Below are 18,776 nucleotides of genomic sequence, written 5' to 3'. Positions count from 1 at the left end.
GTCAGAATTTTTCTTTGTGGACGCTGATGGGCATGTCTATGGACATTGCCAAATTTTGGCTTTCTTTGCCAAATTCTCTGCAACTCTAGTCATTGAATAATCTGGTGTCCAATGGACTATAATCATGCCTTGTCTAAGGCATTTGCTGTAATGTGTTTTTTTTTGAACACAGACAACAAAACTGCGGCAATAGTGGTTCAGTCAGTACCTGTTGGATGTCACTACAGTGTTAAAAAAAAAAAAAAAAGGAATGATCCCATTGGTTGGAGACTAACTGCTGAGATAGGCTTTATCAGTATCAATTTTCAGAAACAGTGACTGAGATGCTCAAGATTAACAGTGGTTACGAAATCATTGATCAGGTGGGCATGATCTTGAGGATGTAGTTACTTGCAGTTCAAGAGTACTTTTTGTTTTAGGAATCTTACTTGATCTTTCTAGGGAAGAGTATATCATTCACCTTATTTTAGCAATTTAGAAATAATGTTGCAATTGGTGTGTAGGAAAAACAGGGGAATGCAGCAGAAGGAAGGGGAAGAAATAAGCATGAGCAGTAAGATATTTCAACTCTTGAGCTCTTCTCATTATGCTCATACATATGTGAAAATCAACCTCTTAATGATTCCAAAAAGTTGATTGTTGTATGCAGTTATATCTATGTATTTATAAGTATGTATGCATATCTCAGCTTTTATACATATGTATCTCTGAGGCACCATTTTTAGTGCTTTAAAACTCATTCTGAGTAGTTAGTGGAGCTAAGTAAAATTGCATCACATCTGCTGTATGACAGTAATAGCAGAGAGGTATAAGTATACGAATGACCAAAGATGATGGAGAATGGAATCTTTTTTCCAAGATGATGGAGAATGGAATCTTTTTTCCAAAGACACTAGCATTCCTGGATGCCATACTTCATGGAAGTTAATTTATGGCCATCAACGGTGGTAATGGAGTAACAAATAGAAAAACTGAGTTAAAGACAGAGCTGAATTGTGCTGTTTTTGAGAAAGACACAAGCTTTAAGAATTTACTTTAATTTGTGTTTAAAAACTGAAACAGGTCTTTCTGGACAAATAGAAGAGAAATATAGCTGAAAATATTTTGATTTGGTACCAAAAAGAGGAGCAGAGATAAGAAATGGAATCATTGGTAAAACTCCTAAAGTTTCCATAAAACTCCCTCAGTCTTGGGAGTTTTTTTGCTGATGTTATAGTTTCTACTAAGATAATTTTTTAAGTCTTAGTCTGGGGATTATTTTTAAGATTTGGATAATTCTAGAGGAAAAAGTTTTTAAGTATCTAGGTTGGCAGAGTGTCTTCAAATGATGAAATCACAGCTCTTAGCTGAGATACATACATAGCATACATCACTGACTTTCATGCAGACAAGTTGCTGACAGACATTTTTATAACTATTTATATATATATATTTATATATAACTATTTATAAATATAATTATTTTTATATTAGGTGTACAGTTATGGATACCTGTTTTAAGCACACTTTTCTTGAATTCCATAGAAGTCACAATTTCTATTTGTAAAAGCTCTAATTAGCTCTGTGTGCATATATTTACCTACGGAAACTCATTAGTCCGCATCTCTAAGTGAATTCTCTCCACTAAGATGTTTTTCCCTCTTCATCAAGGAAATAATCATATTCTTCATGTAATGTACTTATTGTACAGATTCTTTTTTAAAATAAGAAAAGTATTATATTAGATACAGAGCCATAGTATCATAGAATGGTTTGGGCTGGAAGGGACCTTGAAGATCATGTAGTTCCAACCCCCTGCTATAGGCAGGGACATCTCCCTCTATACCAGGTTGCTCAAAGCCCCATCCTGCCTGGAGTTGAATGCTTCCAGGGAGGAGGCACTCACAACCTCATTGTGCTGCCTGTTCCAGCGTGTCACCACCCTCACAGTAAAGAATGTCTTCTTAATGTGCAGTCTAAATCTACCCTCCTCCAGTTAAAAGCCGTTTCCCCTCATCCTGTCACTACATGTCCTTTTAAAATGTCCTTCCCCAGCTCTCTTGAAAGCCCCTTCAAGTTCTGGAAGGCCTCTATAAGATACCCCAGAGCCTTCTGTTCTCCAGGCTGAAAAGCCCCAGGTCTCTCAGGTTACCTCCATAGGGGAGGAGCTCCAGACCTCTCACCATCTTTGTGTCCCTCCTCTGGACCCGCTCCAACAGCTCCATGTCCTTGTGTGTGGGACTCCAGAACTGGATGCAATACACCAGGTGAGGTACAGTGAGAGTGGACTTAGAGGGGCAGAATCACCTCCCTTGACCTGCTGGTCACACTTCTCTTGATGCAACCCAGGATACGGTTGGCCTTCTGGGCTGCATGTGCCCTGCTGGCTCATGTTGAGTTCTTCATCAACCGACATCCCCAGAAGTTACATCATTAAACAACTGCATTACATATTTATTATTTATTGAGCCCAATATTTTGCTTTTGATTTCTAAGGCTACTTTTTCAGAAGCCCTAGAATCTTGAATCCTGATGTAAAACCATTAAAACAGAAAACAACTGTTTAAACACATATTCAAAATAAGGCATTTTATCTATTTGATTGGAATTCTAGCTGTGGTTTATTTATGTATTTCGCTAATAACTGCTGTCAACTGAATGAAGAGGAATAGTTACAGCATGGCTAGTGAACATCCATCATTGCACTCTCCAGGTATTGTGAAATCTGTCACTATGATGTATAATGAAAATACTAGCTACACCAATGAAGACTAAAAGTGTGTTTTCATGAAAACATACGTTACTTGCAGTATTACAACATTTTATATCATATTTTTCAATCTAACAATAGGTTTCCTTTCAATAGTTTCCTCCACTAAAATCACAATGCAGAAAGCAAAATCCAGGGTGTTTTGACAAATACAGGTTTTTATGAAGTACAGTGCAAAATTAAGTTGTTGTTATGGAAATCTACAATAAGAACTTTATTTACTCATTTTATCATACAATAATTTCCTGGACAAAAACTGTTGGAGGTTTATTTTTAAGTACTGTAATAAATGCTGTTGAACTTTGGAGGTTCATTCCTCCTTCATTCATGCTGTTACCATGGAAATATGCATTTTATGCTTAAATGAATTAGCTTAGTTCATAAATTACAGTTCATAAATTATAAAAGTAAAATGTTAATTCATAATTGGGGGAGTGATAGCAAATCAAGAAAAGAGAGAAATAATTTTCCCCAACTTCCATTTTCCCTAAGTTTTACAAACAATCATAATAATAGTTTTGTTTTGTTTTAAGGGAAAAAAAAGCATACGCCTCTAATCATCTTAGCATTTCACCTTGTTTTTACATCTATCCACACAGTCTTAGGCAATGTATATCAATTATAAAAGCCAACCATCACGTATATTAATTTCTGTAGGAAGTAGCAGTGAAGAATCTCCCTTTCCTCTTTCACTCTTGGTATCCTGTCTCTCACTTTTCAGACATGCATATCTGTATATACCTGTGAATTCATGCATTTATATATAATACAGAATAAATGGCAATCTGTGTACATATGTTGCTATCAAAGTGACAGTCTTACCCTACAAAGGTGAAAGTTTAAAATGGACAGTGCCTAGATGACAAGGTTTTAATATATATTTCCTCTTGCAGTGCTTAACAGCTGAAGACTTCAGGGCTTCATATCTTTCCTGTTCTTTCACTGGTCTTTATGACACCTCTCAGTAGTTGGAAATTTAAAAAACATTCAAGACAGAGCAGGTGCTTTTAGCTAAATTGATCTCATTTGGAAAAAAGGTGGTACCTTTCTGTTAATCTTCAAGGAAATATTCTCATAACAAGAATAAGGGCCCAGTTAAAGCAAATATATGACACTTGGAAACTGAGGTATAGATAAATGAAAAGTGAGGTGGATTGGGAACTGGTGACTGGCAGAGCTTAGAGGATCCACAGCAGCAGCACAGAGTTTGGTTGGAGGCCTATAACTAGCAGTGATCCCCAGGAGTCAGTGCTGGGTCAGATCTTGTTCAGCATCTTCATCAGTGGCCTGGATTAAAGGATAGAGTCCACCCTATGCAAGTTTGCTGATGATACAAAGCTGGGAGGATTGGCTGTACTACCAATGAACAAGACATGGACAGACTGGAGAGTGGGGCAGGGGCTTAATGATTTTTCTCTCCCCTGATGGGGGCTTAAAAAGAGTAAGTGTAGAGTCTTGCATCTGGGGAAGAATAATTGCATGCATCAGTACAGGTTAGGGGATGACTTGCTAGAGAGGAGCTGTGCTGAGAAGAACTTGGTGGTCCTGGTGGACAACATGTTGGCCATGAGCCATTGCCCATGGCTGATGAATGTTGTCCACCTAATAAATGTTTATAAATACCTAAAGGGCAGTGAGGAGCAAATGGATGAGGCCAGTCTCTTCTTGGTGGTGTGTAGCAATAGGAAGAGGAGTAATGACCTAAAACTTGAACATGGGATGTTCTGTACTAACATGTGGAAGAACATATGGTAAAGGGGACAGAACACAGGAAAAGGTTACCTAGAGAGGCTGCAGTCTCCTTTTACAGAGATATTCAAGACCAGGCTTTTGCAGGGGGTTGGACTCAGTGATCTCTTGAGGTCCTTCCAACCCCTGCAGTTCTGTGATTCAGTGGTTGTGCTCCTGTAATGAGAGGTTTTGAAGGACAGGTTGTACAAACATCTGCCAAGAACCATCTAGACACTTTAGAGATGTGTTATTCATCAATTTGAGCAAAATCCAGGAAATTATAGAATCATAGAATCACAAAGTTGGAAAGGACCTACAAGATCATCTAGTCCAACTGTCTCCCTGTCACCTTTTCAACCCACTAAGCTACTAAACCATATCTCCTAGCACTTAATCCAGACAATTCAACTGCAGATTCTCAATCATGGAATCAGGCCTTTTCCATCATCTGGGATAGATTAGCACTGAATACAGTGCCTCATTCTATCCCTCTATAGCAGAGATGGAATGACGCATTAGATAAATCTGATCCACAGGTTATAGGCACAAAAGAGGAAAAATCATAGGATATCCCAAGTTAGAAGGGACCCACAAGGATCACTGAGTCCAACACCAGGCTCTGCACAGGACAACTGCAAATCCAAATCCCATATCTGAGAGTACTGCCCAAATGCTTCTGGAACTCCAGCAACTTGGGACCCACTGCACTGGCAGCCTGTTCCATGCCCACTGTCTTCTGCTAAAGAACCTTTCCCTAATCCCCACCTGACCCTCCCCAGATGCAGCTCCATTCTGTTCCATCAAGCCCTGTTGCTCTCACAAGAGAGCAGAGCTCAGTGCTACTGTTGGGACAGTGAGTAACCCAAGAAGCTTCATGAAACTCTGTCCAGTTCCTTCCTTCTGAACCTGTTTTTTGTTTTGCCATCTTCAGTTTTAGGATCATTGGCAGCAGTGAAGAGACATTTACTGAGAAAGACACAGAGAGAAAAGAGTCACAGGATCTTCAATCATTTTTTACTTATTATTTGGCCATATACCTTCTTCAAATTTGCTTATTACATACACTTTTATAGCTCTATTTTGAAATAGTAACCACAACAGCTTTGATCATAAAATATATATAAATTCAATATAAAGAAGGAATATTTTCTAAGTAACTTTTATGTTTTTCTCTTATTTCACATCAAAACATTCTCCTATGCAACCACAGGACAGAAAGCAGAAGGCTGGGACATTATGAAGAAAAGTATTAAATGCTCAGGAATTAGAGAGTCTTAGCAGTCATTATAAATTTTTTTTCCTTTGCAGGGAAAAAAAAAAAAAAAAAAAAAAAGGAAACAGAATGTTTTCAGGAAAGCTGTGGCTTCAGTTAAATGAGCCCAGGGGAAGGTCTTTGCTATATACTGGCCTGAAAGTGAGGAAGAAAATTTGACTCAGCAACTTTTCCTTCAGAATGCCGGGGTGCCAGAGAGATGATTACAATACTGGCAAGGGGAGTTTGCTTCAGCCTTTTTTTTGTTTGTTTCTGAAAGTTTAAAGATTTTCAGAGCTCAAAATGCTGATTTAGTTCCTCTGTCTGTTACATTTTACTAAATTTACTGTTGCGTTTAGAAGGGAAAGCCTAAGAAAATGTTCTTGCAAGTTGTAGCTTTTGATCCAGAGTCTCCTTTCTTTATGTGTTTCCAGGTGCCCCATAGGCTCAATCCACTCTAGGAGTCAGCTGTATTTTTCCGTCTTAAACCACTGACTCTACAGCACCCAAGACCTGTGGTCTGTATCAGTGCTTTCTTCACTATTCTATCCCCAGATGCAGAGATTTTTAGCATAGTGAACTTCCTGTAGGTGTGGAAAATCACATTTTCATGACAGTTTAAAATCTTGGAAATGGGGAAAGGAGTAAAATCCTTCCAATTTAAAGCTCATGTGCTGAAATCAGATGTATTTAATCAATACAGGGCTAGAGTCCTGCATGGGTGGTATCACTGCAGTGTGCAAAAGCAGGATGTGATAGAGCATGACTGTAGCCATGGTGCCATGGCTGCACCAGCATCACTGCAAAGAGAGAGAGAAATGCACCCATCATTGCAGGAAGATTTTTAAAAGCATTTTATAATGTTTACCAACAAATGTGCTGCTTAAATGAAGTGAGGCACTTTGCACTGTGGTGCAAACACTGGAGAGCATCACTTTCTTCAGCATACTGAAGAAGTCTACTCTTTTTATTGTTCCTCTCCTCTAAAATATTCCTGTTTCCACAACGCCTGGGAACAACCTCGAAAATTATTAGATTGCCAAGGATGAAGATATTACTCTCCAGTACAGTTTGTTTTTCTGTGACGTCTTCCACGTACTGTTTTCTTTGTCCTTGAATAACACCGTAGCACAATGGGGAACCTTGGCTACAGTATCAGCATATAATGGCAATACGCCATCTCTACTACTACTGCTACTACTACTACTACTGCTACTGCTACTGCTACTAGTTCCTATCACTCTTCTTTGGGCAGTGACAGCGCTTTTTCATTCTGCTGCCACTGAATTGCAGCTATAGGCCTGTCCCCACCTCACTTGCCCTCGTGTCCTCCTGAGATCAAGGCCCACCAGGGCAGCACAGGCTTCTGCTCCCTTTGAAGCTCCACAGACAACAGGATTCCCTTGCAAGTGCTGCCTTTTACACTTCTTTGGCACAGGAGTATAAAGAAAGGTGAAATTTGACAGCTCAAGACAAAGGCTCCAGCGGTTTCTGTCATCTAAGAATATTGAGGTCGTGAGTCGGATCTTTTTAAAGAGGGTGTGTAGTGTGGCTCTTTTGGACTACTGTCTCACTAATGTTTTCATGCCTGACCTATATTTTCTTTTTAATGGAGTAACCTCTTTCATCCATGGGGTTCTTCCCTGTAGTCTCCTGTTTAAAGAGGACCTGAGCACCTGAAATGCTATTTCTGGCAAGTCTGGCAAGCTCGGGCAAGGTTGTTCCTATCTCACTGTTATCGCCAGTGTGTCAAGGGCAGAAAATAGCACCAATATGTGATGCTTTTGAGCAGCTACTAGTCATAATAAAATACTGCGTGTTCCTTGATGAGAACGCTGCCTTTAAACATTAGACTGCTTCAATACTCAATGTTTTGGCAGGTGAGCAAATCCTTCGGGGCTCTGCTTTTGTAGATTACCTGAAGTAGCCCCTGCTAAAAGTGTTAAGTTGGCCTGCTATCAAAGTAATACCTAGCTGGCTTGTACAGAGGTTTCAATTTTCCATCAAATTCTCAAATGCCCCACAGTTATTATAGGAGGCATGGCTGGGAGTCTTCCCTTTTCACTGGTATGGTGTCATGAGGGCCAGGCTCTGTAATTTCCTAGATAACTTCTTCTCCCAGACAGTTAGAAGTCATGAGAGATTATCCTGAGTGAAGACCCTGGGACTGCATTACTTCTTTTTTTCCTAAATGTATCTGAAGTCTTTTATACAGGTTACCGCTTGGGAGTCATATAGTTACACAGCTCTGCTTTCTATTTGTCAGATCCCCATTTTCCTCACATTGGGTTTGTTTGCCTAAATGCAAAAACATTAACTTTTTAGAATCATGAAGTAGAAAGTTATTTTGCTGACTGAAACCCTGCATAATTCCTTTGGCAGAAAAGAGACTTGCATTTGATTTTCACATGCAGCCACATGTTTGCCTGAGTCTTGTCTCGCTGTTCGGGACCGTGTATCCATTCATCTTTGCTTTTTGAATTGCATTTCTCCAGTGGATCACAATTCCACAAGATCTGTGATATTTTTTTTCCAGTGACTTGGATACTAAATTTCATTCATTAATGTACTGTACAGCAAAATACACCATGATGTCTTTCTCTTCACTTGAAGACAGTCAGAAAAATCCATCAATTAATTCTTCCGTGCCTTTGCAGAGCAATATATTGCTCTGTTTTATCTTATTGGGTGGATTATGAACTCTCATAACTTTGGGATATCCTGGTTTTTTGAACTATGGCACATAGACCCCAGTTTAATTACTAATAGAAGCTGCAGAATTAGATTTAAGAAGAGGGTTCGTCTCTTTTGTTCTGGAAGTCATTGCTTGTGCCAAAGACAGTTGTGATTACTAATTACTTAATTTGTATGACAGATGGAGCCGGGGATCAAATTAAGTAGCTGACTTAGAATACATCATAGAGCAGTATCTAGCTCTAAACACGACTGCTTTTTTCATTCCTAAAAAAAGGCACAAACAATGACAGGCTAAAAATAGCTGTTCGCTTGGAGTTGACGACGGTTTCTGAGAGCTTGTCTTTGGGAAGATGTTGGAAAAAACCCTGCCGTCTCTCCCCCTCCCCCTGCTTTTCTTCTTTCAGTGCACATCCTTCTGTTTAAGCTTCTTCACCTCATTGCCCACAAAAGATACCCACTGACTTTGATAGGACTTCAGTATTTCTGCAGGTTTCCGGGGGTTTACGTAAAGCATTATTTAAAGAAATCCTAAAAGTCACTGCAGATATTTCTATTAAGTTACGCTTATCCTACACAAATTGCTCTGTGCTGATGGAGAAGGAGGTAGCAAAGCCTTTTCCACTCTTTGCCTCCCACAGTATCTGCTGCGGTGAAAAAAAAAAGCTCTTCTCAGATTTTATTCCTGAAGGCTGCTTCATAATCCAGTACGAATATCGGTGGTTCCCAGTGCTGTAAACAAAGAGTTGAGTCCCTGCATTCCAGTAAACAATCAGTTAACGTGTAGCATCCCAGCGGCTGACAGGAGTAAAAGAAGTGGTTTGATCTTATTTTTGTGCATGTGAATTAAAGCTTTGCCTTCTGGCTAGGTTCTGAGTTCCCTCCTTCTGGAAGATATCTCAGCATTTTAAATTCAGAATATGTAGTTACAAATGTGAGGGCACAGCCATCTCCAGGATTTTTCTGCTTTGATTTTAATTTTCCCTCTGTGTTTCTAATCCCAGAAAGAAAATCCAGAAAGAAAGCCAGTGGTTTGGAACCGATGTCCAGAGTCTCAGCTTGGAGCACAATGCAATTCAGAATCTTTAGAAGTAGTCCACTGCATTTTTATTAAATGAGAGTGAAGGAGTAGGTGGGACTTTTTATTTAAAAATAGATTAGCACAGGGGACTGAACTTGCATTTGAGGAAACGTTAATAAGGCAGCCAGCCATTGTCCTTAATCAGAGACAGTATTTGTAAGTAGAACATGTTGAATCTGTCATGATTGATGACGTTGTCTTTCTTAAAAGGGATGCTGCATCTTTAACAAGACCGGACAGAAACAGTGCAGAATCTACAGTAAATTTCAGAATTGGCAGAGAAACCTTTATTCATTTCCCATGTATAACGTTTGTAAAATATTGAAAAGAAGACATCAAAGCCAGGGGGAAATATAAGCAACTTGCTGCTTACATTTTAATTCCTCACCTTTCCCCTCTGGGTGAGTTCCCCCTCCTTTTTCCCCCCGAATTTAAAATGCTGGAAGGAAAAGCAACTGAGGTCCAAGTTTCAGCTGCTGAATTCTCTGCTAATTGAAATTACTGGGCATCTTGCTATATATAGTCGACGAAGAGCTATGTAGCTTTCACTCAGTGCCTTCAAGACATGTCTTTTTGTAGTCAGAAAAACAGAGATCAATGCATTTTCAAACTGACAGAGGGAACGGATGCTCCTTAGTAGCACATGCTCGGGATCGTGTGTGTACCGTTTGTGCAGAGCAGAGACGCTGAATACTGGTCCATATGCTCCTTGTTTACTGCAATGTTTTTTGCATGTTACTGTGCACTCCGGACTAATGTGAAGGTAAGAGGAGACGAGACAACAATTTGGCAGGAATGTACATGTAAAACCAGCTGCAGAAAATGTCTACCTTGTCTTGCTGAGTACTTTGGAATTGCTGGCTGAACAAGCATATTATTACAGGTGGTTGTGGAGGCTTTGTTTTATCGTTGTCTGTATTGCTAAAGCATAGAAGCATGTTTTAATTTTGCAGCATAGTGACCTTCAGTTTTTAACTGCTTGCTGCTCAGGTTCTGAGCTTGTATATCTGATAAACATGTTTTGCTACTGTCCAGGTAGGCCAGAGACAAGAAGCCAAAGGCTGTTTGTGCAAAGCTACATAGCCTTATATATAGGATAAGAATTCCTATACTGTGGTCCCCATGCATCCCCCAGGTGATGCTGCTTGCATGCTTTCTTGTTGATTACTTGTCTGGGAATCGGGGTCTCGTTGCTGTTCCTGGTTTTGCATTTGTGTCCCGATTTGTTTCTAACTGAAAACAAAATGCATACAAACAAATTATAAGCAATGTTCTAAGAAATAAACAAGAGATTATTACTGCAAAGTGTTACAGAAAATGCCAGCTGGCAGCACTGGTCTCGCAGTAACTATGAACCAGCGTTTGTCACTCATGTCAGCATTTGCTTGTTCTGTTAATTAGTGTCAGAACTTCAATATAAGTCACTGAATGTATTACCTTCTCTGAGAGTAGGACAATATTAGCAGACAGGATCATTGGCGTTGAATTGAGCTCTAAGCCAAGCTGTGGGCCAGCTGTGGGAATCCAGTTGCATAATTTAGATGAATTACAGTCCTCAGTCAACATATTGGGGAGCTACTTTCAGCTTTCTGGCTTTTTCAAGTTCAAATGAGTGTGTCAAATGATGGATAAACTGATTTGCCTGGAGAAATACTTTTAAGGATATTTTGCTTTTAAACTGCTTTTAGCTTGCCCCTGAATTAAAGTGAGTTTTCTGTATATGCACTTGGTTTGATAATAATGAAGTTCATATTTTATTATTAGCTCAAAATAATTGTATTGATATTTAATTAAAAAGATATTTTGTATTAGAAGCTTTTATTCTAAGAATCTGCTTCTGTGGTTGTGGTCAAAGTCTGTGCTGCTGGTTGCTGTACTGAATTGCTAAGCTTTCATATTTTATTACTTTCTAATTAACTTCTGCAGTTCACTTTTTTGCATCTCTTCTGAGGAGTAAAGGGGAAAATATTTTCTTTGAATATTCAGATAGCAAGCTGAGAAAAAAGCTGAGAAAAATTATTTAAAACTTAATGATGTTCTGTCTTAAAATACAGCCATTGTCCTTATGCTTTTCCTATGTTTTAGGCAGGTTGGTAAATCATATCCACGTTATAAGCCCGGTGTTTTTTGCAGCAAATTGTCAATAAAGAAATATTTTGAGACCAATTGTTCTTTGTTGCTCCTTCTGTCCCTAAGCTGCAGTACTTTGCTGAAGGTGTTCTGCTAAAGTGGGTCTGTTGTTCAGCAGTGATTTGTCAGTCTAAATAAGAATAGGTACAGGAGAAATTTCAACATAACTATTTTCACCTTAAGTTCCATAAGATACCTTTATCAGTAAGTACCACTGCAGCTGTGAGGAGCCCCATGAGTTTCACTTCTGAAATGCTTTTGCTTCCAATCATGAACACCAAAGAAAGTGAAAGGTTTGTGCTAGCCCAAGTCTGCTGATTGTTTGATTAAGAATATGAATATGAATAAGAAGAAAATCTTCCGCTTTCGCTGTTAAATGTCACTGCAATAATTGTTTGAGATGCAGTATAAACATACTGACTGTTATTTACATGGTGTTGTTCTAAGGACATTGTCCTCAGTTGTTTAAATTTCATCCAACCCATCTGTTTCCTGTATATACATTGGTCAACTGCTTTCCAGGCTATGCAGTGGGGTATAACAACGTAGGAGAGCTTTGCACATCCCTGGAGGGATACTACCCAAGTATGGCAGTGCCACTCACATCTTCAGTAATTCCTATGCCCATTTTCCGACATAAAAAATTACTTACTAAATAGAAGTTTATAGAAAGGTACTTCCCATGCCCGGTCATTCTAAAATGCATTGCAGAACTCTGTTGCTTTTAACTTAGTTGGCATTAACATAAGCCACAGCTTTATGGGTGGCCAAAATAAATGAAATACATTATAAAACATCTGTTTCTAGTTTTATTTTTTCCCCTTTTAAACGGGTGGAAAAATCTCAGTGGTTCTCAAATATTTTAGTCTTTAAGTCATAAGATAGAATTAAACTTTAAGTACAGGCTGTAACAGGAAATAGATTTGCTTGCCCTGGAAAGAGAAAAAGAAAAAGCAATTGGGTCTGTTTCTGATGGCAGCTGCGTTTTATGGCTTAAGAGAAAGCAGATTTTTCAAGTTCAAGGTAGGACTCTTGCTTCTTGTTTGCCCATATGAACTTGGTTGGCATATGCAGACTTGAAAAAAGAGCTCTACTCCATGCATTCTTGGTTGAATTCTGTGTTTGCAGTTAACTGAAGAACAGTACAGACCATGAAATTGTACCTTCCTATGTGAAGAACTGTTTTTTTTTCTGCCCGAGCAGAAGCAAAGACAGTAGTTTCAAAAGAGGAAGATGTCTGAGAAGTTCTGGGCAAATGTCTTTCTCTGTCAGAATTTCTGTAGACCCACACTTTAACAATTAAATTCAGTTTAAATTAAAAAAAAAAAAAAAAAAAAAAGAATCTAACTGCTGCTCACCATTGCCTGTTTGCTAGATGCAACACCATTGAATTTCTGTCTTTTTAACTGATCTCTTTCTCGCTCTCATATCTGCACAATCTTGCACCTTAGTGGAAGGTAGCACAAATGAGCACAGAAGCCAGTGAATTAAAAACTAAACGCAGTGCCTTCAAGATCAGAAGTGCTCTTGTATAAGCGTGCAGCATGCCTGAAAAGGTGCTGTCCCCCTCTCTGGTTGCTGTATTTGCAGTATGACTGTGGCAGGGGGCTGCCCAATGACAGATACCTGCAGCTGTGCTTGTGTCCATGGCGTATTGGAAAATGCTTTCTGTATTTACATGCAGGTGATTATTACTGGTTGCCACTAAAAACTTTCTGTTCTTGGCTTAGATAAGCGTTTCAAATTCCCTCAGTATTAGCAGTATTTCTTGTAAAAATATGGGAAACATTGCAAATATTTAGGTTGCACAGCCTGAGACAAACTCAAAAAACCTTTATGGATCAGGGTCTTGTTTTTCTTAAAAGTTTGCAGGAGATTTTCCTTCCCCTTCCCCTGGTGAACTGTGTAGTTCTTGCATTTTATTGTGGATCTGGGATGCTATTTCTGGATGACAGATTGAGGGTCTTATGGGAAGCACATCTGCTTCTACTGGGAGCCTGGGAAGCAGAGCTGATGTCTTTCATTGGTACAGTAGTGTGGGACGCAATGTGAGCACTGGATTTTCTCACTTAGAAGCACCTCATTCTCAGCAGCAGCCATCAGAGAACTTTGAGGCCAACAGAATTTAAAGATTGGAGATTTTTGTTATGGATTCAGATCCATACCCTTTCTGAGATATCAAAGGTTTCTCAGGAGGTTCAGATTTAGTTCAGCAGGAGTTTAAGGCACCTCACAGAACTGAGGTCCTGCCTGAACACTGGGTTGACCATGTGCCTTTCTTTGTTCTGGCTGCGAACTTTGGGACACAGTGATGGTGACAGTATTTCACATACGCTCCCTTTTATCTCCTGTGCTTCAGCTAGAAGCACACTGGGTCAAACAGTAACCATGATATGATTGATGACTGAAATTTTGACCCCAAAGTGTCCCTTTTTGAGTATCTCAGGTGATGATGAGGACCTGTTGGAGAACACAGCATAGCTTAAGTCCATGGAGGATGCTGGAAGCTGCCGTCCTTTGATCACTTTAGCTTTCTGTGTTCTCTTGTCCCACCCACATGTCAAAAACATAAGTTATTATCTTAACTGAGGAGTTTCCAGTTGCAATGTTAGCTTGTGGATTAAGTAATAAAGGCAGAAGAATTGTAGTACTAAATAGCAGAGTGTTTCATCACCAAAAGCTGTAAAACATCACAAAAGCCAGCTGAGCTACCAACTTCTGTCCACATTTCTACACCTAGCTGTAACTCTTCCATTCCCTGTGCACTTTAATGATGTAGCTACTTAAGTAAGTTGTGTAGATCACATACCTCACCACCTGTACCAAGAATTGCTTTGGTCCTCCAGAGGAAAAGACTTTCTGAATGTTTCAGACTTGAGCCTGTATTGCCACAGCATGTTCTTATGCAGTATTATATTTGCATATGGAAGATAGATTCTGGAATTTATAAAGAAATCAAAGGGATTTGGACTCACAGCTCTCTCAGACTTTCAAATATAGTGCCTGTTCTCTTATGCATATTTTTCTTCTTCAAGTCTTCCACCACACACCATCCTCTATTAAGTGAGGAACAGTTCAGAAGTCACACAAATGGCTTTGATACAAGATTGTAAAAGGAGTAAACAAGAAAGACTGTTTTCTCACTTCCCCTATTTTAATTAAGAATAGACTCTTAAACCGCTCTACTCAGAAGTTTTTTAATCATTCCTTTTGTCTTATGATGAAGTCTGACATGGTCTGGCCCAGTGTTCTCATAGGTGAATAGTAGTAACTACAAATCAGGTGGCAGGTCAAAGCACAGTTCCTCTAGTACTGGACACCAAGATGAAATTTAGGTTATTGCTAGAAAGCAAATAAATTTGGTGTAGAACTTCTACCTCATTTGGTTTGGAGATAAGGCAAAGGATAGTATCATGAATGTTGTGAGTATTTGGCTCAATTTCTCTAATATATCTTCTTATCTGATAATAAAATATCTGCCTAGACTATAAAATAAGCAATATTGTGAACTTTATAAGGGATTTGTTTAACAGTTGTGGAATCTGACCTTGAGAGCTAAAAACTTTGCACTGCTATAATTCTTTTGTTAAATAAAGGCAGAATGTTAGGGAAGAGGTAACTCATTGCAAGAAAGGTTTACTTGTCTCTTGGACATGCTTCTACAAAGAGAACTCTCTCAAAAAATACAACTGTAATAGCACCACAGCATTTATTTCTTTTGGTAGTTTGCTGTATCTGTTATTAAAATATACTGTTGCTGCCCACTCTTAAAGGCAGAAAGATAAAGTTCTCATTTATAGCCCACTTTTTGCAATCACATCTGAGAAGCTAATAGGAGTTTTGGTAAATAAAAAAATCTGAATTAAGTCTCATATAATTCACATAGTAGTTCTTTCTGAATAAGAAATACATCATTTGAATCCTTAAGATTGCCCAGATTTGCAAGCATTTATAATACCTAAGTATGTACTTTAACACTGCTCATCCTCAAGTGTTGATTTATGACACATGGTCGTAACAAGTAATGAATGAAAGCAGTAATAAATTAAAAACAGAGCAGCAGTTCTGGTTTTCTAGATAGAGTGGAACTTTACCTAGCCTATATGCCAGAATAATATTCTCTTAAAGGTCATTATAAATAAGTGAATTGGTACAGAGGTGCTAAGGTGCAGATCACAGTGTAAGGAGGTAATTCCACTGCTAAGGCCAAATCCTTTATGAACACAAAGCAAATATGAGTGTTGTGCTATGGTGATATAGGATACTTACTTAAAGTTAGAAGGGTTAGCCATAAAAATATTGTCTGAAATATACAGAAGCTGTTGTTAATTCAGAAATTTCTGGATACAGCTAGTACCAACAAAAATATTTTGTATCTTCCATTCTAATGTGGGCTCATTAGAGCTTATCTGATGTGCTACTCTTATCAGAGATACATTACCGGCCTTTCTGTTGGAGAAGAATTGAAAAGATCTAGGACTGTAAACATAAATTTGGTGGGGTTTTAAGATATGCAAGTAACTATAATAACATGTCTATATCTGACAATTTTATGTTTATATGAAAGTGATGAAAAATGAAATGCTCTAGTCTTAAATCAACACTGATAGCATTGCTCTGTGATGCCAGTGCCTGTTTGACACTATGTTTGTGGAGATATTAGATCAACAATCTTGACAACAATGCTGCATGCGAAATGTTGGTCTCAGGCAAAAGTAAGGTTTTCTTTCTCTTGTGAGTCCTACCACCTTGATGAGAAAAAAATGCAAAAGATCATTAAGCAGGAATGAATGGAGCTGATAATAACCAGCAAAAATTAGAGGCTGCCAAACAGTGTGTCGCAGTTATCTCCTAACTACACACGCTTTCAATTTCATCGTTCTTCTGTCCCATTTGCTCATGCTAAGTTAGACAAGATAGTCCAGGTTCTGTGATTGAATGGAATGTTGCATTTTCCAGAGCTAATCTTCAAACATGTGTCCTCTCTTGTGGGTGTATATTGGAAATGTTGAGATGCTTTGTTCATATCTGGCCCCCCACGTTTTTGGAATGGGGGGAAAGTGTGAAATAATTGTACCTGGTTTGGGAGGGGGAAACCTTCACCATCTTCCTTTCATGGTAAATTTACAGACAGAGAGAGAGGAGATTGTCTTTCAGAGGAAGAGAAGACATAGTAGAAGAGAAGAATTGGTATTTTTTCAGTTGTGGATGCACACTGGGGAAATGAACTCTGGAGCGCATTCAGACAGTCTGCATTCCACCTGTGTCCCTAAAACAAAATAATGACTAATACAGAAACTCCATAGCAATAATAATAAAAAATTATTAAAAGCATTGCCATCACTGTTTTCTCAGAGGTAGCTGATATTTCCCCATGTGTCTCCAGAGAGATCTGAGCACATGAAATAGTATAAATCCTCCTGATAGCTGCACAGCTTCCAGAGTTCTTCTGAAAAGACAAGTAGAACAGAGTCCAAATCCCAGAAAATCAAACCAAAGAAACCTGAGCATAAGCTTCTTTTGTTTTAGTCTCACTTCCAACGAAGATGTGAAATTTTCACATTTCAAACTGAAATCTTTGAAGAGAAGTAATTGGAAAGGCTCGCCTTCTTCTGATAGCACAGAGGATCATTAAAACCTTAGGAAAGGAGGATTAACTGTAGAAGTAAAACTCAGACAAACATTTTCATCCAACTTGCAGGACAGGTGAAGAAAATATGACACTTACTTCACACATATCTGCTGAAATTTTGGACAGGATTCTCAGCCTGCTCCAGATCTGCTTTCAAAACTTCATTTTTCATTTGCAAACAAGAATCATTGGCCAAGTTTTCAAGTTCGACAGAATAACCGTGATTAATCCAGTCTGATAATGCAGACTGTAAAACTACTATGGATTGTTTGAAGAAGATACATTTGTTGGCAACTGCCATACCCTTGTACAAGAAAAATATTTCTAAATTCCCATGCGGGAGAAACTTTCACAACTGTTCCATCTGTATTATTCCAGGGGCTAATTATTTTATTGCAGATGCATGCCATATTTCTAGTCGGAATTTATTTATTCTCGTCTTTCAGTTTTTGGGTCACTTTCAGGTTTTTCTGCTACGTTTTAATCCACTAGACTGAGGTTTTCACTGCAAAGGCTTATTCCTCCCATGAACTCCTCTAGACTGCTGTGAAAGCATCACCTAATCATCTCTTTGATTAAATAAATAAACAGCGCTCCTGGCATCTTTCACTACAAAGCACAATTGCCAGCGATCTCATCCCTCCCCTGACTTGTCTTTGAGCTCTCTCCAGTTTCATGGCAGGCTTTGTGATCTGTGCATGCCACAGCTGGACACAGCCTTGGAGCAGTTGCAGCCCTGTGCTGAAGTAATGAATATCTTGGCTCACTGTAAAGGTACCTATGTGTATGTCCAGGGTAACATTGGCTCCTTCAACCTCACTGCTGCACTGGGGATTCCTGTTCTACCCTATATCTGCCAGGGCTGCCATCTGCTTTACAGCACACTGTACCTCTGGATAGTTTCTGTGAGGAGGGGGTTGCTTTCTTTATTCCAAAAGTTAGGATTTTATTACTGTCTGTGTTAAAAAATACATTGATCTGTAGTCGTGACCTTCTTTGCACCATTTACCACACTACTTTTTTTCCTGTCATTTCTAAATCTGATTAGTAATTGTCCCAGCCTAATCAACATTTAAAAAGGCGTAAGACCAGGACTGATCCCTGAGGAGCCCACAAAACACAGCTGATCAAGTGCTCTGTTTGTAATTACTCTCTGAATTCTTTTGTTAGACACTTTTTAATCCATTTAATGTATGCCATTTTGATTTTGCTTTTAATAAAATGTCATGCAGCACCATGTCAAATGATTTACGGAAGTCTAAGTATGTAATATTAATATTGTTACCATTGTCAGCCAAATTTGTAATCCCATCTAAAAAAGATAGCATGTTAGTTTGACAGGATCTGTTTTACATTAACCTGGCATTACATGAGTGTCTTTCTTTCAGATCTTTCTTAATATATGTTTTATCAACAATTTCATGCTAAGTGTTTTTGAGAATACAGCCATAAATAGGATAATAGAAATTGGAAGGAATGAATCTCTTTAACTCCAGTCTTTGTTATA

General features: G+C 38.7%; 1 protein-coding gene across 20 annotated transcripts in view; it reads left to right on the top strand.

The window, feature by feature from the left end:
• DLG2 (discs large MAGUK scaffold protein 2) overlaps nt 1-18,776 on the top strand; it is a 994,028-nt gene that overhangs the window by 252,286 nt on the left and 722,966 nt on the right. The window contains exon 1 of one of the 20 annotated variants that reach the window (XM_048939941.1): nt 9,368-10,270. The exons of 18 other annotated variants lie outside the window; for them this stretch is intronic. In XM_048939941.1, coding sequence (XP_048795898.1) covers nt 10,151-10,270 — 120 coding nt within the window. In that variant the 5' untranslated portion in view covers nt 9,368-10,150. Of the gene's footprint in view, nt 1-9,367; nt 10,271-18,776 lie in introns of those variants that run through there. One more of the 20 variants, XM_048939982.1, reaches the window with a different exon arrangement.

The sequence above is a fragment of the Lagopus muta genome, chromosome 1 (genome assembly GCF_023343835.1).
Source record: "Lagopus muta isolate bLagMut1 chromosome 1, bLagMut1 primary, whole genome shotgun sequence".
NCBI lineage: Eukaryota > Metazoa > Chordata > Aves > Galliformes > Phasianidae > Lagopus > Lagopus muta.
This window is presented reverse-complemented; position numbering and strand designations above follow the sequence as displayed.